General features: G+C 32.2%; 1 protein-coding gene across 1 annotated transcript in view; it reads left to right on the forward strand.

The window, feature by feature from the left end:
* The first annotated feature begins 1,547 nt into the window (after positions 1–1,547).
* Positions 1,548–21,176, forward strand: part of dennd1b (DENN/MADD domain containing 1B) — a 38,016-nt gene continuing 18,387 nt past the window's right edge. The window contains exons 1-8 of the mRNA XM_073843673.1: positions 1,548–1,642; positions 1,725–1,782; positions 5,380–5,505; positions 10,264–10,365; positions 14,094–14,184; positions 16,314–16,354; positions 17,263–17,301; positions 19,237–19,293. Coding sequence (XP_073699774.1) covers positions 1,548–1,642; positions 1,725–1,782; positions 5,380–5,505; positions 10,264–10,365; positions 14,094–14,184; positions 16,314–16,354; positions 17,263–17,301; positions 19,237–19,293 — 609 coding nt within the window. The remainder of the gene's footprint in view (positions 1,643–1,724; positions 1,783–5,379; positions 5,506–10,263; positions 10,366–14,093; positions 14,185–16,313; positions 16,355–17,262; positions 17,302–19,236; positions 19,294–21,176) is intronic.

Genomic DNA, 21,176 nt, shown 5'->3' on the forward strand with positions numbered 1-21,176 from the left:
AGTCATAATTAATAATAATAATTAAGATTTTAGGTCAGATTTAAATCACTATATATTTAGTTTTATGGATATGACAATGTTTTGAAAACATTGTATAATAATTAAATTAATTAAAAAACAGTAAAAAAAATGTAAATTACACGAATAATAATCATACATATTAAATAATAATAATTATTAGTATATAATATTATAGTCCTTTAATTCTGTCAGTCATATAAGATTGCAATTATTATAAATTAAATAGAAAGAAAATTAAGAAATAAAATCTTATTATTATGTAATAGTAATTTAAGTCTGACTTAATTGTAATTATTAATAATAAGTCAGATTTAAATCACTTTAGATTTTAATTTTATGGATATGACAATGTTTCGAAAACATTTTATAATTTAAATAAATTAATTAAAAACTATTGTATAGGATTGAAAAAGAAAATAATGTAAATTACATATTAATGAAAGTAAATATTAAATAGTATTATTATAGTCCTTTAAGTTTGACTAATGTTTTTTAATTAATAATTAAGATTTTAAGTCAGATTTAAATCACTTTATATTTTGATTTAATGATATGACAAAGTTTCGAAAACATTTGAAAAAAATTTAAATTAATAAAAAAGTCTGATAAGTAAAAAAGATTGAAAAAGAAAATAATGTAAATGACATATTAATGATAATAAATATTAAATGATTGTTGTTATTATTATTATTAATAGTAGTAGTAGTAGTATAATATTGTAGTCATTTAAATCTGACTTAATTGTAATTATTAATAATAATTCAGATATAAATCACTTTATATTTTGATTTAATAGATATGACAATGTTTCAAAAACATTTTATAAAAATCTAAATAAATTAATTCAAAAACAATCATATAAGATTGAAAAAGAAAATAATGTAAATTACACATTAATAATAATAAAAAATACTAAATAGTAGTTATTAGTAGTAGTAGTAGTATATAATATTGTAGTCATTTAAATCTGACTTAATCAAACATATTAATAATAATTCAGATTTAGTTCACTTTAGATTTTTTTGTGGATATGACAATGTTTTGAAAACATTTTATTAATTAAGATAAATACATTTTTAAAAGTCATATAAAATTAAAAAAAAAAGATAAATGAAATAACAATAGTAAATATTTCATAGTAATAATAATTATTATTATATAATATTATAGTCATTTTAAATCTGACTAATTATCTAATAATAATTAAGATTTTAAGTCAGAAATAAATCACCATATAATTGCATTTTATGAATATGACAGAACCTTAATACAGAAATATTGAAGGCGTTCTTGTGCACAACCTTTTGTTTTATCTCCTCTTATTTGCCCACTGGGTATGCAGCATGTTCTCCTGAGTGTGAGTGGCATTTTGCTTTCTTTGATTCTTCAAAAATGAAGACTGTTTAACGGATTGTTTGGGGAGAGCGAGAGAAGTGAGTGGAGAAAAAAAAAGACAACGCATCAACATGAAATATTAATACGGCGCCAACTTTACATAAACATAAAAGCACTTAGCCAGCGTGAATATGGAGATGACACTTGTTAATTTAGCGCCGCTAAACTTCCTGTTTGATGCTTCGGAGGATTCGCCACATCAGCTCAGGGACGCTGTGAAAAAAAGGCACGTCCCTATAGACGCAAATAGAACAAAAGACAACAAAAATCCAATTCGTTGTATATTGTGTATATTCCGCATTCAACAGGGTCAGTGACGATTCAGCCAGGTGGTTTTCCTGCCTTCCTGAAGCCATCCGTCTCTTGGTATTCAGTGGATTGGCTAAACACTCTCGTTTATGGTCCTCACTTGATCTTCCCTAATGAAGGAAGCTAAAGCGATTATTGATATGCACGGCGCTCGGTGTGAATTGCAGGCGTGCAAATGAATTGCCAGCAGATGGTTGTGAGCGCCGCAGCATACGTAATCAATTTGGTTAACCTTACATTACCTGGATCAAGCAGCGCTTCATGGTTCATCCCCATGTGTTTGTGCACCGCTGTGTCTCATGACAGGCTTGGATGATTCCATACAGAAGGCTTGGGAGTTTGGGGAGAAGTCTGAGGGGGACATGCAATTCAGATGCTTTTTCTTCCTTTGTTTATTATTATTTTTTGCAGATTTGTGTTTGTTTATGGAATGATGACAAATAAGGTAACATTTCAAAAAAAAAAAAAATTGTATTATTATTAAATAAATTAAACAGAATTTGCTGTTAGATGTAGTTCATTTATTTATTTTGTAAAATTCTTTTTTCTTTGGGTCGTGCCATTAATTTTGTACTATTTTCAGCAAAAGTTTTGATGACTTAATGTCAAGTGGTTTCAACAACAAATACATTTTTTTTACAAAAAACAATTTTACTGTTTTTTTAAAGGTTTATTTATTTATTGTATTTTTAGCAAAAATTAGTTTTTGACATTAAATGATTATTTTTAATAGAGTAATTTTAACTTGAATGAAAGATTCGTTATTTTTAACCTTTATTGATTGATTGATTGATATTGAAAAATATTCAATGTTGAAAAAAATATATTAAACTGATTAAATTTTTTTCAGAGTCATTTTAACTTAACTTGAATTACAGACTTATTTATTTGTTTGTTTATTGTTGTATTAATATTAATATCAAATAAATTAAACAATTTTACTGTATTTTTTTATTTAAGCATTTATTTATTCCATTTTCAACAAAGTTTTGATTTTAACATAAAATAAATTTAACAATTATTCTGTATGTTTTCCAGAGTAATTAATTTCTTTACTTGATTGAAAGACTTTATTTATTTGTATGTTTGCTTATTTTCAACAACATTTTGGTTTTAACATTAAATAAATTAAACAATTTTACTGTATTTTCTGTATTTTACAGACTAATTTTGATTTAAGTTGAATGAAAGTTAAAAAATAATTTAGCTTAAAAGAAACTTATTTATGTATTCATTCATTCATTCATTCATTCATTCATTCATTCATTCATTTATTTTCAACTAAAACATTTAACATCAACTAAATTAAACAATTTATAGTTTTTTTTCCCAGAGTAATTTTAATTTAACTTGAATGAAAGACTTTATTGTAAGATTTATTTATTGTATTTTTAACGTTTATTCATTCATTCATTTTTCAACAAAATTTTGTTTTAACATCAAATAAATTAAAAATTTTACTGTTTTGTAAGATTTATTTATTTATTGCATTTTTAACAAAAATTAGTTTTTAACATTAAATAAATTATAAATTTTTAATAGAGTAATTTTAATTTAAGTTGAATGAAAGATTTATGTTATTTTTAAGCTTTATTGATTTGATTGATTGATTGATTGATTGATTGATATTAAAAAATATTCAATATTGAAAAAAATATTAAGTATTGTTTCAACTAAATTTTGGCTTTAACATCAAATAGATTAAATTTTACTGTATTTTTTTCCAGAGTCATTTTAATTTAACTTGAATTACAGACTTATTTATTTATTTGTTTGTTTATTGTTGTATTTTTACCAAATTATTAATATCAAATAAATTAAACAATTTTACTGTATTTTTTCCAGAGTAATTTTGATTTAAATTGAATAAAATGTATTTATTTATTAATTTTGATTTAACTTGAAAGATTTATTTATTGCATTTTTAACAGTTTTGATTTTTAACGTAAAATAAATTAAACAATTATACTGTGAAGATGAAGTACTCCAAGGCACTCGTGAAGTAAAAAGCCTTTAATTCAATGGGCTAAATCTTTTAAAAAGTTAAAAGAGTAGATCTACGCGTTTCGGCTCAATCAGCCTTTTTTCAATTATACTGTATTTTGTCCAGAGTAATTTTAATTTTTACTTGAATTACATAATTTTGAATTAACTTTAATGAAAGATTTATTTATGTGTTTTTATTTATTTGTTTATTTTAAGTAGCATTTTTTTTTGTATTTTTTCCAAAGTAATTTTAATTAAACTTTTTATTTATTTATTGTATTTCCAACATTTATTTATTTATTTATTTATTTATTCATTTATTTATTTTTAACAAAATTGTTTTAACATCAAATACATTAAGTTTTTTTTTTTACTGTATTTGTCCAAGAGTAATTTTGATTTAACTTTTAATAATAGATTTATTTTTTGTTTGTTTGTTTGTTGTAATTTCAAATATTTGGGTTTAACATAAAATAAATAATACTTAATAAAAAAAATAATAATTGTATTTTTCTCTAGTAATTTTTAATTTAACGTTCTTTCTGCTTTATTTATTACATTTATTTATTTATTGTATTTTTGATTTTAACGTCTAATAAAATGTACTGTATTTTTTTGTCATTTCAATTTAAATTTAATTCTTTCTTTCTTTCTTTCTTTCTTTCTTTCTTTCTTTCTTTCTTTGTTACATTTATTTATTGATTTATTGTATTTTCAACAAAATTTTGGTTTTAACATCAAATAAATTTTACTATATTTTTTTCCAGAGTAATTTTGATTTAACTTGAATGAAAGGTTTACTGTTTTTTCAACATTTATTTATTCATTTATTTATTGTATTTTCAGCAAAATTTTGGTTTTAACTTAAAATAAATTAAACACATTTTGTTGTATTTTTTGTAGTTTCAACAAAATTTTAATGGCAAATAAATTTTACTTTGTTTTTACATTTAATACATTTATTCATCTTTTAAAATGTCTTTTCTATATCATAAATGTCTAGACGTTCTCTTTGGATCATGCCATTTGACATATGACAACATAAACTAACCATAGCTCTCTCTAATTTTATACTGTTTTTAGCAAAACATTTGTTTTTGTTTTTTAACATGAATGTATTGGTGATTTCTTTGAGTGACGCTATTTGACACATACAACATGAACTAAACATTTTTTTTTTTGTGAGACTGTGTTCCTCCATCAGTTTTTTTTTATCCTTCAAAAATACAAAAACTAACTGAATTCAAAAATCCAAAACATGTTTATCAGTACCAAAGTCAAACTAAGCAGTGAGTGGCAGATAACAGCAGTGTATATCATGAAACAATAAAAGCATACGAATGTGAAGAGATTTAGGAAGTAGCTGGGCTACGAGGCAAAGAAAGCGAAGGGTACGAGAGCCCAAAGTCATTTTGCTCTCCGACCCCACCCCTGCACACACCACCATTGCTTCAATTAACAGAGCAGCAGGTGCTCTTGAGAGATAGAAGGCTTTTCTTTATTTCTTTCTCTCTTTTTTAGGGTGGGGGGGGGTGACCTGTAAATGTGACACTTCACACTCTGAATGGGTTTGCCTGTTCCTCCACCTATTTCAGAGGTGTTAATTTAACTCTCTCTCTCTCTCTCTCTCTCTCTCTCTCTCTCTCTCTCTCTCTTTCTCTCTTTCAGGTCTCCAGTTTGAAGAGTAAGCTGAAAAAGCAGTCGACTGCTACAGGCAGCGGGGTGGCTCGGGCCTTTCTGCATGCTCAAGCTGCGCTGTTTGGCTCCTATCGGGATGCCCTGAGATATAAACCTGTAAGATTGTCACTCTTCACTTCAAACTCTTTGCAAAATATCACCTTATCATCACATTATCGACACTGTGTATCATCTTGATACTTAATACAGTAATTGCTATCCTGCAAGGTTTTTAGTGCAAAAAAAAAAATCATTAATTTGCGCATTTTTTATCTTGTTTTATTTTGTTTATTTATTTATTTTACATTTTTTTACTTTATTTTTCCCTGCAAGGCTTTTAGTGCATATAAAGTATTTTATTACTTATTATTGTTTTACGCTTTTTTATTTAGTTATTTTTTTCTGCAAGGCTTTTGATTTTGTTTTGTTTTATTTATGATTTTTTATTTTATTTATTTTGTTTTTGTAATGTTTTTTTGTTTTTTGTTTTTTTATTTATTTATGTTTTACTTTATTTTTTTTTTTCATAAAATAATTAAAAAAGGAAATTACAACAAAATTTTGGTTTATTTATTTGTTTGTTTGTTGTATTTTTAACCAAATTTGGGTTTGTTTGTTTTTGGGGGGGGGGGGGTAATTTTTTTATTTTATTTATTTAAATTTTTTATTGTTTTGTTTTTATTTAACTTTTTTTTAAAAGTATTTATTTTATTTTATTCATTTTTTTACGCTTTTTTATTTATTTATTTATTTATTTATTTATTTTTTTTTTTACTTTTTTTTTCCTGCAAAGCTTTTAGTACATTTTTTTTTGTTTAGTTAAATTTAATTTTAAATTACTTTTTTATTTTTTACTTTTTTTCATGTAAGGCTTTTGATGCAAAAAAGTATTATTATTATTTTATTTTTATTTTATGCTTTTTTTAAATTTTGTTTTAATTTTATGTTTTTTTTTTTTACCTGCTAGGCTTTTAGTGCAAAATTAATTTTAATGAAATGTTATAAAAATTTGCTTATTGTGTATTATAAAATATTTAACAAATATTTTAATAAAAAAAGAGAAATAAAATAATATTAAACTTTTATATTAGTACTTAAATTTTTTTAATATAAATAGTAAAATATTATTGTGGATATAGTTTACTTTGATAAAATATAATCAAAGAAAATAAAATACAAATATAATAATGTTTTATTTAATAATAAAAAATATTACAATAATACACTGTCTCTTGTATACTATATAAAAAATAAGAAATATAATAATATACTTGCGTAATAATACTTGTTATTGTGTGTATTTCTTTATATTAATACAACGTATAATTAAGTTATTTAATAATGCAAAAATATAAAATTTATAAACATGTTTGTTGATATTATTTTTATTGAAATGTAAAAAATATGCTTATATATACTATCATAGTAAAATAAATATTGTACTATATATATATATATATATATATATATATATAAATGTTATAAAAATTAGCTTATTACATATTCTAAAAAAAATACATTTATACATACGCATTTATTTTATTTTACATGTTGAATGTTTCAGATAAGCCTTAAGCTAAGAAGTGGCCGGTTTTTATTTTTTGAGTCCAAGCCTTTTCAAGAAACAGAAAGGCTGAAAGAAAGGAAAAAACAGGTGTGGGGAAAGGTGGGCCTGTCTGCATAGCCGAAATGTCAGATGTTGAAAAGCCTGGACAGTCTCTTTGAAGTCTCAGGCCCTTCGTGGTCTTCTCAGACCCTCTAAACTCCTGAAATGTGCCTCTCGGTTTGGTGAGTGGCGTTGAGGAAAACAAAGTGCGCTCTCTGTTTGTCAAATGTGGCCATCTTTGTTGGCAAGGCAGAGAGTAATTGGTTTGTGTAGACCCACAGAGCGAAGATACATTATTGATGTTTCAGCGCTTGTGCACAAACTGTCTTTTCGCCGCTAGAAAAAACACACACACACACATGCTCCAAGTCAAGTCTGCGCAACTCTTAGCCTTCAAAGCGGTGCCTCAATTGAGCACATTGTCTGCAAATCTACATGGAATTACTGCTGTTTTTATTCGTTTTTTTATTGAAGGCCCTCAGTCATGCAACTTTCATTTGCTTCGCATTTGCTTTAAAACACAAGCTCAAATACGGAGCTCTCTTTTGACAGTCGGCCCTATAGCTCATTAGGATTCTGAGAAGTTGAACAATTGAAAATCTGCCTTTGTGCTGCTTTATTTTGATTAATATTTCACTTTGTTTTTACAGAGACCAAAAAACATCCTCACGGCTTTGAAACGACAGCATTGGAGTGCTATTTAGCTGAAAACATTGCATTAGTTGCAATCTTTTATTATAAAATCAGTAATTTATGCATCATTCCTGTATGCATCTGAAATGCGATAGCGGTATTTGATTTTACACATCCAGTTTTTCACCGGCATTACTGTCATGTTCTGCGATAATGGCTTTTCTTCTGTGTGCTGCATTTCTAAAGAGGCTCCTCCATTTGCGACGAATCATCTGTGTGAAATACCGCTCTGCTTTATGGGGCCCATATGCTTTCCCATCAGCGCCTTAGCAGAACGCCGACATCTAACTGAGCTGTAAATGAAACAATGCAGGGAAATCATAATTAGCTCCCATGCAAGAGTCGGCAATCGTGGACTTATATAGGTCACTGTAGTGTGATGCCTCATGGGGCTCTTTTGTTATTGACCCCCAAGCACCAGGAACGAATGGTAACAAATGCGCAGATCAGACAGGTTTTAGGCCACGCCATTTAGCCGTGTGAAAGTGAATTATACAAATTTAGAATTGGATTATAATTAGGACAAAAAAGTTGTTAGAAATGTTTGCTTTTCTTGTTATTGAGGCTCATTCGTTCTGTTAAAAGTCATGTAATAGCACCCAATTCAGTATGATAATTGAAGTATTATTAAGTTTTATTAATAATAAAATACATTCTAAAAACAAATATTTAAACCATTTTGAGTTCACCCAAAAATGAAAATTCTGCCATAAGTCATATCTTAAATCAGAAAACTATTCTTTGCTAAAATTGCCACAATGCGATTTACGTAGGAATAGATTGTTTGTAAAACTACATGTGGCTCAAAGACATAAAAGGGTTGAAGCTTAAAAACTATAAGTTTTAAATTGCTGTTGTTTTTCCAAAAAAACAAAATAATAAAAAAATATGAAAAAGCTTTCTGTTTAATTTCATTGCATTTTTGGTTTTATTTTTCTAAGGACAAAATTAAATATTATACATATTATACACTAAAATGTCATTCAGTGTAACAATCTTGTCAGGCATATTTACAACAAAAAACAATTTATGACATATTAAAAGATTAATTACTTACATTTAATGTGCTTTCTATAGACATGATCACTTTTGATTTTTTTTTTTTGGATGTGGACATCTTAACGTCTTTGACCCATGTATACTTGCATTAATAGTTGCATGCAATTCAATGCAACAACTTGATTAGGTATAGTTTTGCAAACAGTTTATACAGAAACAACTGTTTTTTTTTCTGTGAAAACTATTAAAATCATTCTGAGATGAATGAAAACTGGTTGTAAAACTATGCATGCAAATCAATCTGACAATTTAATACAACTTGATTAGAAATAGTTGTGCGAACACTTTATAGTATTAAAGGTATAAAGTATTTTTAGTAAAAATGATTAAAACTCTTTTTTAGATTAATGAAAATTGTTTGTAAAACTATACTTGAATACATAGCCGCATGCAATTCAATGTGACAATTTAATGCAACTCGATTAGAAATAGTTTCGCGAAGCGAATAGATTATACAGAAACAACAGTTTTTTTTTCTGTGAATAATTATTAAAACCATTCTTACATAAATGAAAATTGTTCGTAAATCTTTCCTTGCATGCAAGTAGTGACATGCAGTTCAATGCAACAATGCAGTACAGCTTGCCTAGAAACAGTTTTACAACCCATTTGTATAGAAATGATAAACAAAGTTCTGTGAAAATTGTAGCATTCTTACACAAATAGTTGCATTCAATGTGACAGTACAAGTCTACAGAGGAAAAAATATATTTTTTTTGTGAAAACTATTTAAAATCACGTTAAAATCATTCTTGCATAAATAGCTGCATTCAGTGCAATGCTGTTGAAACTGTTTACATAGAAACAACCAGCATGAAGAGTGAAAATTGTTCTCAAAACCATTCTTAAATAAAAATTTTCATTAACTACAACAGTGCAGTGCAATTTGTATAAGAATGGTTTTACAGATAATTATGAATAGTTAACATTCAACAAGAACAATTTTTATATAAATCATCACATTCAGTGTAACAGTGTGGTGCGATTTTTGTAAGAATAGTTATGAACGTTTAACATTCAACGAAACAAATTTCTGTAAAAATAGTTCATTAAACTATTAATATATTATTCGTTACATTACATGAATATCTAGATCCAAGAAGAACAAATTTCTGTAAATATTGTTCTTAAAAACCATTCTTAATCACTTTCAAAATGGCAATGCAATAAAATTTGTGCAGGGATGGATTTACAAACAATTCGCATTGAAATCTGTTTTCAACCCCACAAGCCCACAGGATCTCAAATCTTCTCCCATTGACGCATGCAGATGAAGTGTGGGCTCCCAACAAGCCTTAGTTCTCTCCTGGCAACTATTTGTTTTTGTATTCCGTTCATGCGACTTGGGGAGAAATTGAAATGATGTAATTGATTGCAACGGGTGATGATGATAAACAAGCGAGCGCAGTCAAACAAAACATCTGTCTGCGAGTCTCGGATGAAGCAGCACCGTTTGCAGCCGTTTTAGCCAGTAGCGGACTGTCTATAGTCATTAAAGCAAGCTTTCTCATCCCCAGGGAGAGCCAATCACCTTCTGCGAGAAGAGCTTTGTGGCACACCGCTCCAGCACCATGAGAAGTTTCCTTGAGATGGCCGTGAACCTGCAACTCTTTAAGCAGGTACAGTGGGAACGAGTGAAAACGGGTTTTCACCTCAACCATAAATTACTTAAAACCCCATTTGCAATGTTCCTGTTTTAGGCTTTTAGTTGACACGTGTATGATTTTTGTATAGATACGCCTACAGCATATTGCACAGTAACTCTTAGGGAATCTTGCTTATATGCTCCCTCCAGCTCTATTTATAGCCTTGATAGCGAGTCTCTTTCCTTCCCCCTCCGCGAAAGTCTTAATTTATACCCGGAACGAGCAGTTGCGCATTTAATCACATCTCCATCTTGATGCACCATCCGCCTAACGTTCCCTCCAAAACCCAGATAGTGACCAGTAGTTCAAAGACATCTCCACCTCCCGCCTGTGCAGTAGCTCCGGGAGAGGCCTTATCTCCAACTTGGCCGTACTGCAAAAGGCCAGCACCACTGTGCCCCGTTCTGACCATGAACCACATCCGCTTGGAGGCCAGCCCTGCCTAGAAACGAGTAGAGGCTGGCTGCCAAGAGATTGCGGGGGAAGTCTGTCAACGACGACCTGCTTTCTGTCTCCTGACTCCCCCCCCTCTACGTCTTCCAGCGCCTGATGCTAACTCACTATCACCTGCCAACGAGAGAGAGCTCGAAGCGCTCTGGCATCTCCCCATTTCCCTGTCTGCATGGGTCCGGTTAACCGGTTCTTCCTCCAGACTCTCATCACTACCCCCTTGACACCTTCAGATGCAGTGCTTTTGTATTTTTCAATGCGGTATAGTTGCGTTCAGCAAATTTGGTTGCTTGGAAACATTTCCCCAGCTAACGATGCTGCCTTTTGTTCATGTCGTAATTGAACGTGAAGATCACAAAGCTTTTATTGCACATTATATACAAGAAGTGGCAGAAATGTGCTTTGGCTTTGCTAGACCCCATTTCACGATCTTCTCTTTTGGGACTTTACTATGATTTCCCTTCTCATTTGAGGTGTAACATGTAAGCTTAAATAATATGGTTGGAATCAGGGGCCGAAATTAATGAGGGCTTGTGGCAAAAATGCTACGAAAGGAGCAAAAATGCCCCATAAATTCAAGACAAAGGGCACAATTAAACAATGTTTTAAGGCTGTTACAATTAAAATGATTAAAACAAATTGAAAGCGTCAATTCACAGTTACATTTAGATTTGCTCACACTGCATCAGATTGCTTTTACATGCTGTTTTGTGCAGTGTTGGTCCTTATAACTAATCAGTTGTGTTTTTGTTGAACTTCACCAATCAGAGGGACTTAGATTAGAAAACGGCTCAACCAGAGGTGCTGAGATTAGTCAGCAGTGCAAACACGGCAATCAGAGGAGCTTACATTAGTCAGTGCTGAAATTCATGTCTAGTCAGAGATGTTTAGATTAGTCAGTGCTGAAAACGGGCCAATCAGAGGCACTTAGATTAGTCAGCACTAAAAACGCACCAATCAGAGGCGATAACGGCCCAATCAGAGGAGGTTAGATTAGTCAACGCTGAAAACGGGCCAATCAGAGGCACTTAGATTAGTCAGCGCTAAAAAAACGAGCTAATCATAGGCACATAGGTAAGTCAACTCTGAAAATGCGTCAATCAGAAGCACTTGGATTAGTCAACCCTAAAAACGCACCAATCAGAGGTGCTTAGATTAGTCAGCGCTGAAAATGGGCCAATCAGAGGCGCTTAGATTAGTCAACACTGAACCAAACAGAGGCAATAACGCCCCCATCAAAGGTGCTTAGATTAGTCCGCGCTGAAAAAGCACAAATCAGTGGCGATAATTCCCCAATCAGAGGTGCTTAGATTAGTCAGCACTGAACCAAACAGAGGCAATAACGCCCCCATCAAAAGTGCTTAGATTAGTCCGCGCTGAAAAAGCACAAATCAGTGGCGATAATTCCCCAATCAGAGGTGCTTAGATTAGTCAGCACTGAAAACGGGCCAATCAGAAGCACTTGGATTAGTCAGCACTGAAAACGTGCCAATTAGGGATGTCCTGATTAGTCAGCGCCAAAAATGGGCCAATCAGAGGTGATTTGATTCGTCTGCACTGAAAACAGGCCAATCAGAGGCACTTGGATTAGTCAGAGCTGAAAACAGGCCAATCAGAAGCGTTTAGTCAGCCCTAAAAATGGGTCAGTCAGAAGCGTTTAAATTAGTCAGCATTGAAAACAGGCCAATCAGGGGAGTCTAGATTAGTCAGCACCAAAAAATGGGCCAATCAGAGGCGATTCGATTAGTCAGTACTGAAATCGGGCCAAACAGAAGTGCCTAGATTAGTCTGCGCTGGAAACAGGCCAATCAGAAACGCTTAGATTAGTCAGTGCTAAAAATGCACCAATCAGAGGCATTTAGATTAGTCAGCACTGAAAACGGGCCAATCGGGGCGTCTAGATTAGTCAGCGCCGAAAAACGGGCCAATCAGATGCGATTCAATTAGTCAGCGCTGAAAACGATCCAATCAGAGGCACTTGGATTAGTCAGCATGGAAAATGTGCCAATCGGGTGTCTAGATTAGGCAGCGCCGAAAATAGGCCAATCAAAGACGATTCGATTAGTCAGCACTAAAACCGGCCAATCAGAGGCACTTGGATTAGTCAGCTCTGAAAAAGATATTTCAAGAATGTGAAGTGCCCAAAACAAAATGTTTTATATTGTATTCTATAAATAAATATTGCTTAAACATTTTTCAAAAATTATAAAAATGATACAAAGTTGTGTCTTATTTGAAACAATGTGATAAACGAGTCGGGTAAAAGTAATCAAAAAGTAGCCTGATTATATTACCTAAAATGTGTAATGTAATTACACTGTTACTAACTACAATTATTGTCATGTAATTTGGAATCGGTAACACACTACAATTCACAAATAATCTACCCAGCACTGTTTAGAATGCAGTTACCCTGAACATAACATCTTACAACATTTGTGCAACATTAAAAAAACATAAAAAATAAAAAGCACTGTTTTCGAAAACAAACAACACTAACTCCATCATCAAGTGTTTTTTCTCAGACACCCGTCTTTTAATATCCCCCAAACAAGCCGATAGGCAGAAGCAGTGTCCAATTAATGGAACCAAAGTGTGTCTGTAACCAGATACTGAGGGATGAGATTTCGGATAGGTGTTAATTTGACCTGATCACATGCTCTAATTGGACTGTAGGGTGGTTAAGGCTGAACCCTGTGGTCTCATCACTCATTAAAGAGATTGTAATGTAGTTATCCTGTAGCAGAGTCCAATGAAAGGTGCTGACCCCTAGAGATGTCCTTACTCAGTTACTGGGACACCTGAGACCCGTTTTGGCCCACTGTTACAACAGTGAGCCCATTAAATGAATGTTTTCAAAAAGTGGTTTGTTAGTGACGTTCACTTCAATGAGCATCACTATTGCTTCACTTAAAGAAAAACCCCTAACCCTTAGTATTAAATGTTATCTGCGCTACAAACATTTTCTTCAGGACATAAATCTAGTTATCTATTATTTTAAGTTTTCATACTGCCATAGGCCCACTTTTAATAGGCATATTTATTAGATCCCTTTTATGTCGTCTAAGTGACAAGGGAGGAAATTAAACTTCCCAAAAGGCATTGCTCACACAACATTCTGTTAATCCATCACCTGATGTAAATTACACACAGTGACCACGTCTGGAGCGGTCTAGATGGAATTGTTTTGGTGTTGTTCTCCATCCCCCTTCTTCCTTAATAACCTGTGATACTTTAATTTATGGCTGCAGTTCATTGAAGGCAGACTGGCCAAATTAAACGCAGGAAGGGGCTTTAAAGACGTCTATGAAGAGGAGATCACAGAGGGGGGCTTCTGTAGAAGTGAGTGCCACCTCTTCATCTTTCAATGAGTGAAAACACACTTGCATGACTTTTACTCTCAGGAAACAGTAGCTATAATAACATCAGGCATTGTACAATGTGCAATTTTGAAGGGTTAGTTTACCCAAAAATATGTCTGTCATTAATTACTCACTCGTAAGACCTTTGTTCATCTTCAGAGCACAAATTAAGATATTTTTAACGAAATCCGAGAGCTTTCTGACCCTGCATAGACAGCAATGTAACTACCACGGTCAAGGCCTACAAAGGTAGTGAGAACATCGTTAAAATAGTCCATGTGACATGAGTGGTTCAACCTCAGCCTTTAACTAAGCTACGAGGATACTTTCTGTGTACAAAGAAAAACAAAAATAACTTTAACCATTTCTTCTCTTCCATGTCAGTCTTCCACGTGCATTAATAAGAGTACCGCGACTGTCAGTTGCTGTCTATGCAGGGTCAGAATGATCTCGGATTTCATAAAAAATATCTTAATTTGTGTTCCAAAGATAAACAAGGTCTTACGAGTGTGAAGCGACATGAGGGTGAGTAATTAATGACAGAATTTTAGTTTTTGGGTGAACTATTCCTTTACTAGATAGCCCAAACTGAAATTTGTCATTATTTACTGATTTTCTGAATGACTTCTGTGGAATACAAAGATAAGAAATATTGAAGAAGGTCCATACCGCTGCTTACCATACAGATAATGCAGAAGTGACCAATTGCCAAGCTCTAAAAAAGTTTCATAAGAGATATTTTATTCTAAAATCAGTTATTCAAACAATATATGTGACCCTGGACCACAAAACCAGTCATAAGGTTAAATTTTACAAAACTGAGATGTATACATCATATGAAAGCTCAATAAATAAGCTTTCTGTTGATATATGGTTTGTTAGGATTGGACAATATTTGGCCAAGATACAACTATTTGAATATCTAGAATCTGAGGATGCAAAAAAATCAAAATACTGAGAAAATCACCTTTAAACTTCTCCAAATTAGGTTCTTAACAATGCATATTACTAAACAAAAATTACATTTTGATATATTTATAGTAGGAATTTTACAAAAAATCTTCATGGAACATGAACTTTACTTAATTTCCTAATGATTTTTGGCATAAAAGAAAAAACAATAATTTTGACCCATACAATGTATTTTTGGCTATTGCAACAAATATACCCCAGCGACTTCAGACTGGTTTTGTGGTCCAGGGTCACATATATATATATATACATATACTTATACAAATGAATTAATGTATTTCTGAATATACATACACTGCCATTCAAAAGTTTGGGGTTGTATGATACACTTTAATAAAACATTATGATCAAAAATACAGTAAAAATAGTAATATTTATTGTAGAATTATTAGTAGAGTTTCAAATAAATTCCTAATATATTCTAAAATGTAATTTATTCATGCATTTTACACGTCATTGTCATAAGATCCTTCATAAATTATAAAATGTTTATTTGGTGCTAAGAAAACTTTTGTCAATGTTGTACATTTTTCATTTCAGGATTGTTTGATTAATAGACAGTTCAAACAACATATTTTAGAAATAAAAATATTATGTTACATTGTATTACTGTCACTTTTAATCCGTTTAACGCGTCCTTCATTTAAAAAAACTAAAAAAAATCGTTCTGACATCAAACGTTTGTAATATATATGTGACCCTGGACCACAAAACCAGTCTTAACAGTAGATTTTTTAAATTTACATGAGATTTATCATCTGAAAGATGATCTGAAAAGATCTGTATTTGGCCGAGATACAGCTATATGAAAATCAAGAATCTGAGGGTGCAAAAAATCCAAATATTGAGAAAATCGCCATTAAAGTTGTCCAAATGAAGTTCTTAGTAATGCATATCCGTTATCAAAAATTAGGTTTTCATATATGTACAGTAGGAACTCTATTAAATATCTTCATGGAACATGATCTTTACTTAATACCCTAATGATTTTTGAAATAAAAGGAAAAAGCGATAATTTTGTCCCATTCAATGTATTTTTGGCTATTGCTACAAATATACCCGGTCATATATAATCTCATGTATTTTTTTTTTTAAATAATATTTCATTCTGAATTTAATATTAACACTGTTTTTTAGGTAATTCGAGGTCTTATCAGCAGTGGATTCACACCAAGATGGTAAGCAGCAGGCAATTATTCATTTTCCTGCTCATAATCTTAATGTTAATTTCGGCTGAATAATTAAGCCCAAAGCAGCTGAGCGCCGTTATTATTTCCTCTTGGTTACGAGGTGATGAAACGTATCCAGTTGAGCGAATCGCTTGAAAGTGAAGATGCGATGCCAGGGAAGATGGTGAAAACTGTGGCGTGGGACAGTTAAGATGTTGAGACAGGCTTGATATGATGTGACAGCCAGTCATCGGAGATGACACGAGACTTCTGGCAGGAAACACAGCCATTACTCGATAGATTGAACAAAGAAAAGCCCTCTTTTCTTCTCTCCTTCTCTCTGCTGTCTTCCTCTCACCTCTCTCCGTGCTGTCTCTCGCGCCTGTTTTCTTTTCGACTGTCTCTTTGCGTTCTCTCCCTCCCTTCTATCCGTCAGCCGGAGCCGAATTAGTTCTCTGGAGTGCCTTTTTCAAAAGGTTTTGTGTAAAGTTCACATCCTCTGACTGACACAAATCCATAAGAAAGGGCCGCGGCGCCGTCATGTCGGTCAAGGCTTTGGGATGTAAACTCGCCGCATTTCAGAGGTTTAGCGTGTTAGCCTTGCAGCATTCATCTGGTAAAGACCGAGATGAAATCAGACAAGAACACAGCATTCAATGCTATGAGCGTCACTCTCTCTGGTGCCACACTCGTATAAAGGGACCAGACCTGTTTAATAGTTTGTTTTAATGGCAAAGGTGTTTCTCATTGCTTTGGGGCAAAACAAACGTTGTGACTCGAGGAACAAGGTGTTTATTCAGCCGTTAATGATTTGTGACAGTAAATGTGTGTTTATTTTATGTGAGATTTATTCAGCAAAACTCTTACGGAAAATGCTGGCATGTTCTCTGGAAATTCATATGTTCTTTTCTCCGTAGCGGCAGAGGGCAAAGCCAGTCGTGAAAAACTTTCAGATGGTAAGTTCACAGCGGAAAGGGTGTTCTGACCTTGGATTTTAAAAAGTATATGTTAATATTTTTATATATTTGCTATAAACAGTTGTGGCATTACAGTATGGTGCTTAATTCTCCCTAATGTCATTCCAAAACTGTTGCTTTCTTTCATATGTGGAATGATAACCTGATTAACCAATATTGTAGTTACTAGAAATCTGCCCAAAGTTGTGCATGTGCCTGTATCAATCAGGATTTTATGTCTTGAGTCAATTTTGAGGATTTGGTAAACACATTATTTGGAATATGTAATGGTTTTTGGTATATTAAGCAGGTTTATCCTTAAAGTCAGTGCAGAATGTGGAAAAAATAGCCTATGTTTGGCAGTTTACCAAATTCTTGCCGTTGTTAAGAACCTGACAGACAATTAGAATTAACCCTTTCCCCGTTATTGAAAGAAATTTCTGTCATTTATGAAACAACGTTTCTTGGCCAGTAGTTGGGTTTCCATCCAAAGTTGTGAATTACTACATATCTTATGCACAAAATTGCAATAAACATTTGCAGATAAGCACAGTGTCCATCAAAAGTGTCAAAGAGAACAAAATCGTCACTTCCTGATGAACTGGCACTAAATATTAGTAAGAAAAGTAGGAGATATAAAATATATACATTTTCATATATAATAAATTACCACAATAAATGTGTGACTGCCTTAAAATGTTAAGTTGAATCAACTCAAATATCTAAGTTGTCACTTAGTACAACTGAACAATTCAAGTTGACAAGACACTTTTTTGAGTTGACTGAACTTAAAATGTTAAGGTAGCCAGGTAACCAATTATTTTAAATTGACTCGAATTGTTTTTTTTTTTACAGTGTATGTTTTGATCATCGTTCAGAATCAGATTTTCTCAGTACTTTTTTTTCTTGTGCGCGAAATTGATATAAATATTTGCAAATAAGCACAGTGTTCATCAAAGGTGTCAAAGAGAACAAAATCGTCACTTCCTGATAAACTGGCACTAAATATTACTACGATAAGAAGGAGAAGCCATTGAATAAAGTCATTTTCATATATAATAAATTACCACAATAAATGTGGTCATTGCTTATGGAGGTGGATGCCTGCTGTTTAGGAATGCAGTCGTGTAAGACAGTTCTGGGAGGCATTTATACAAAAATACTTTGACAGACTTTGCTTGGGCATTTAAGAATGACCATAACAACATTTCAGATGCTGTGCAACAAGATCAGTCTGCTGGTTGGTCAGGTTTTCCTATCCTGAAGTGCAAAGTCACATTAAATTTTTGATGCGTGTGAAAGAATAAACCAAAAAGAATTGTTGAGTTAACTTAAAATAATTTGTTAAACCCTGCTGCCTTAATTTTAAGTTTAGTCAACTTGAAATGTTTGAAGTGACAACTTAGATATTGGAGTTGACTTAACAAAAATGGGGTTTGTTAAAGTTAAAAGCTAAGTAAGTTACCTGGCTGCCTTAAAATTTTAAGTTGACTCAACTCGAATATCTAAGTTGTAACTCAGTGCAATTCAAGTTGACTAAACTTTTTTGAGTTGACTGAACTTAAAATTTTGTGAAAATTATCAAAAATGCTGTCAGTGACTGGCAACTTAAAAAAATAACTTGATAAATGGCAAAATCAAATGACTGACTTTCTTCTCTGCAATGAAAAAGATATTTTGAAAATGTTGAGAACCAAACAATCTTGGAGCCAATTGACTTTCATTGTATGGAATAAAACACAAAGACATTTCTCAAAATATCTTCTATTATGTTTAACAGAACACAAAGTCATACAGGTTTGAAATGACATGAGGATAAATAAATAATTTTGTTTGTGGGTGAAGAATCCCTTTAACATGATTGACTTTTCCCTTTTTAAAGATTTCATTGTTGCTGTGGTTTGATTTTCCCAAATTTTCTCTCTCTTTTGAAAGGCCAAAGATCACGCAAAACGGAAAATACGCGACATGAAGGACAAGATTACACAAAAGGTGAGTTATTCAGAGTTCTCAGTCTGTCAAAACCACACATTATGAGCGTTCGAAAGCATCTCCGATCCCCAGAAATGCTGTCTGGATAGGCAGCTCGCGGTCTCTCACGTTCACACTCATACAGGCTCATGCACACACACTATTTAAGATGGATCACGTGACTTCACCCATGGCTCGCGCTCAGGGTTTTAAATGGCTTGTGAAACCTGCTTAGCGCTTTGTTCGGGAGTGTACATTTCTAACAAGTGCGCCTCTGGCGATGGGCTGTCATGTTAATCCCCCCTCCCCAGCACCACCTTTCATATTTTTTTGCATATTTCATCAGTGAGAGAGTGATTTCTTCAAAGCTAATGTAACGAGATGTATGTTTCCATAACACTGATGTCTTTGATAAGGCAATTGTGGCGTGAACTGTCAGGCCAGGAGCTCGTAAAGGCGGCCCAGAGGAGACGAGACCTCTCACAGTTGATACACTGCGGCTGTCTGCTCAGCTTCAGCTAAACCAAAACAGATTTGAACAAGACGGCGCTCAAATGAGTTGGTGTTATTGGGTGTGTGTGTGTGTGTGTGCGGGTAAATAATCATGTGGTGCAAGGGCTTGTAGCGTAGCATAGCAAATTGCACACGATAAAACTGGGTACGAGTATTAAGTGTGATTTCTCAGTTTTCCTCTATTTTTCTTTGCTTTTCAGCAGAATGCTTAGGAGGAGGAAAGGTGTTGTTACATTAGGGCAATTTCGGCAAAATTTCACAGGGAAATAATTATTATTGTGCGAAGCACATCATTTCCACAGCAAACACTTTTAACTTTAACTTGAATACTAATGCAATCTATATGGGGAACTACTTTGCTCTTAAAGGACTGATTTCGCCCACGGAATTTTACAGATTTTGCCTGTAAAATTTCACAGAGCAACAATAAATGTGGCCACACCTTAGTTAAAGTAAAAAATCAAATGACTTTTGTGTTTAACACATAGGATATTTTGGAAAACTTTTCTAAATAATGCACACTGATAAATTGCACACAATAAAATTAGTACAATTTGTTGAGTGAATTTAAAATTATTTGTTACCCTGCTGCCTTAAAATTAAGTTCAATCAACTCAAATAAGTTTAGTCAACTTGAAATGTTTAGTTGAACTAAGTGACAACTTAGATATTTGAGTTGACTTAACAAAAAATGTAGTTTGTTAAAGTTAAAAGCTGGTTAAGTTACCTGGCTGCCTTAAAATTTTAAGTTGAATCAACTAATATCTAAGTTGTCACTTAGTACAACTTAACATTTCGAGTTGACTGAACTTATTTGAGTTGACTGAACATAACATTTTAAGGCAGCAGGGTAACAAATTATTTTAAGTTGACTCAACAAATTATTCAATCACACAAAATACTTAACATTTACTCATTTTTATTGTGTGCAATTTATTTTTTTTAATTCACAATAAAAATTAGTAAATGTTAAGTATTTTGTGTGATTTCTCAGTTTCCTATCTTTTTTATTTTTTTAGCACAATGCTTAAGAGGAAGGAAGGTCACATTTAAGGCTATTTCGCTGCATTTCACAGGCAACATTTTTTTTATCAGGGCGTGAAACAGTGTTTGCACAGAAATCACTTTTAGCATTAACTTGAAAACTAATGCGAATATAGGGAACTTCTTCACTCTCCCTGAATTTCACCCACAAAATTTCACAGATTTTTTCCTGTAAAATTTCACTGAGCAACGATAAATGTGACCGCACCTTAATTAATGACAACATTAAATGAATTTTTCTGTGGAACACAAAAGATATTTTGGAAAATTTTGAAAACCTTTGTGAATAGCGCACAGTGACAAATTACACAAAAAAATTTGTAAATATTAAGTATTTAATGTGATTT

The sequence above is a fragment of the Garra rufa genome, chromosome 7, assembly GCF_049309525.1.
Source record: "Garra rufa chromosome 7, GarRuf1.0, whole genome shotgun sequence".
Classification (NCBI taxonomy): domain Eukaryota; kingdom Metazoa; phylum Chordata; class Actinopteri; order Cypriniformes; family Cyprinidae; genus Garra; species Garra rufa.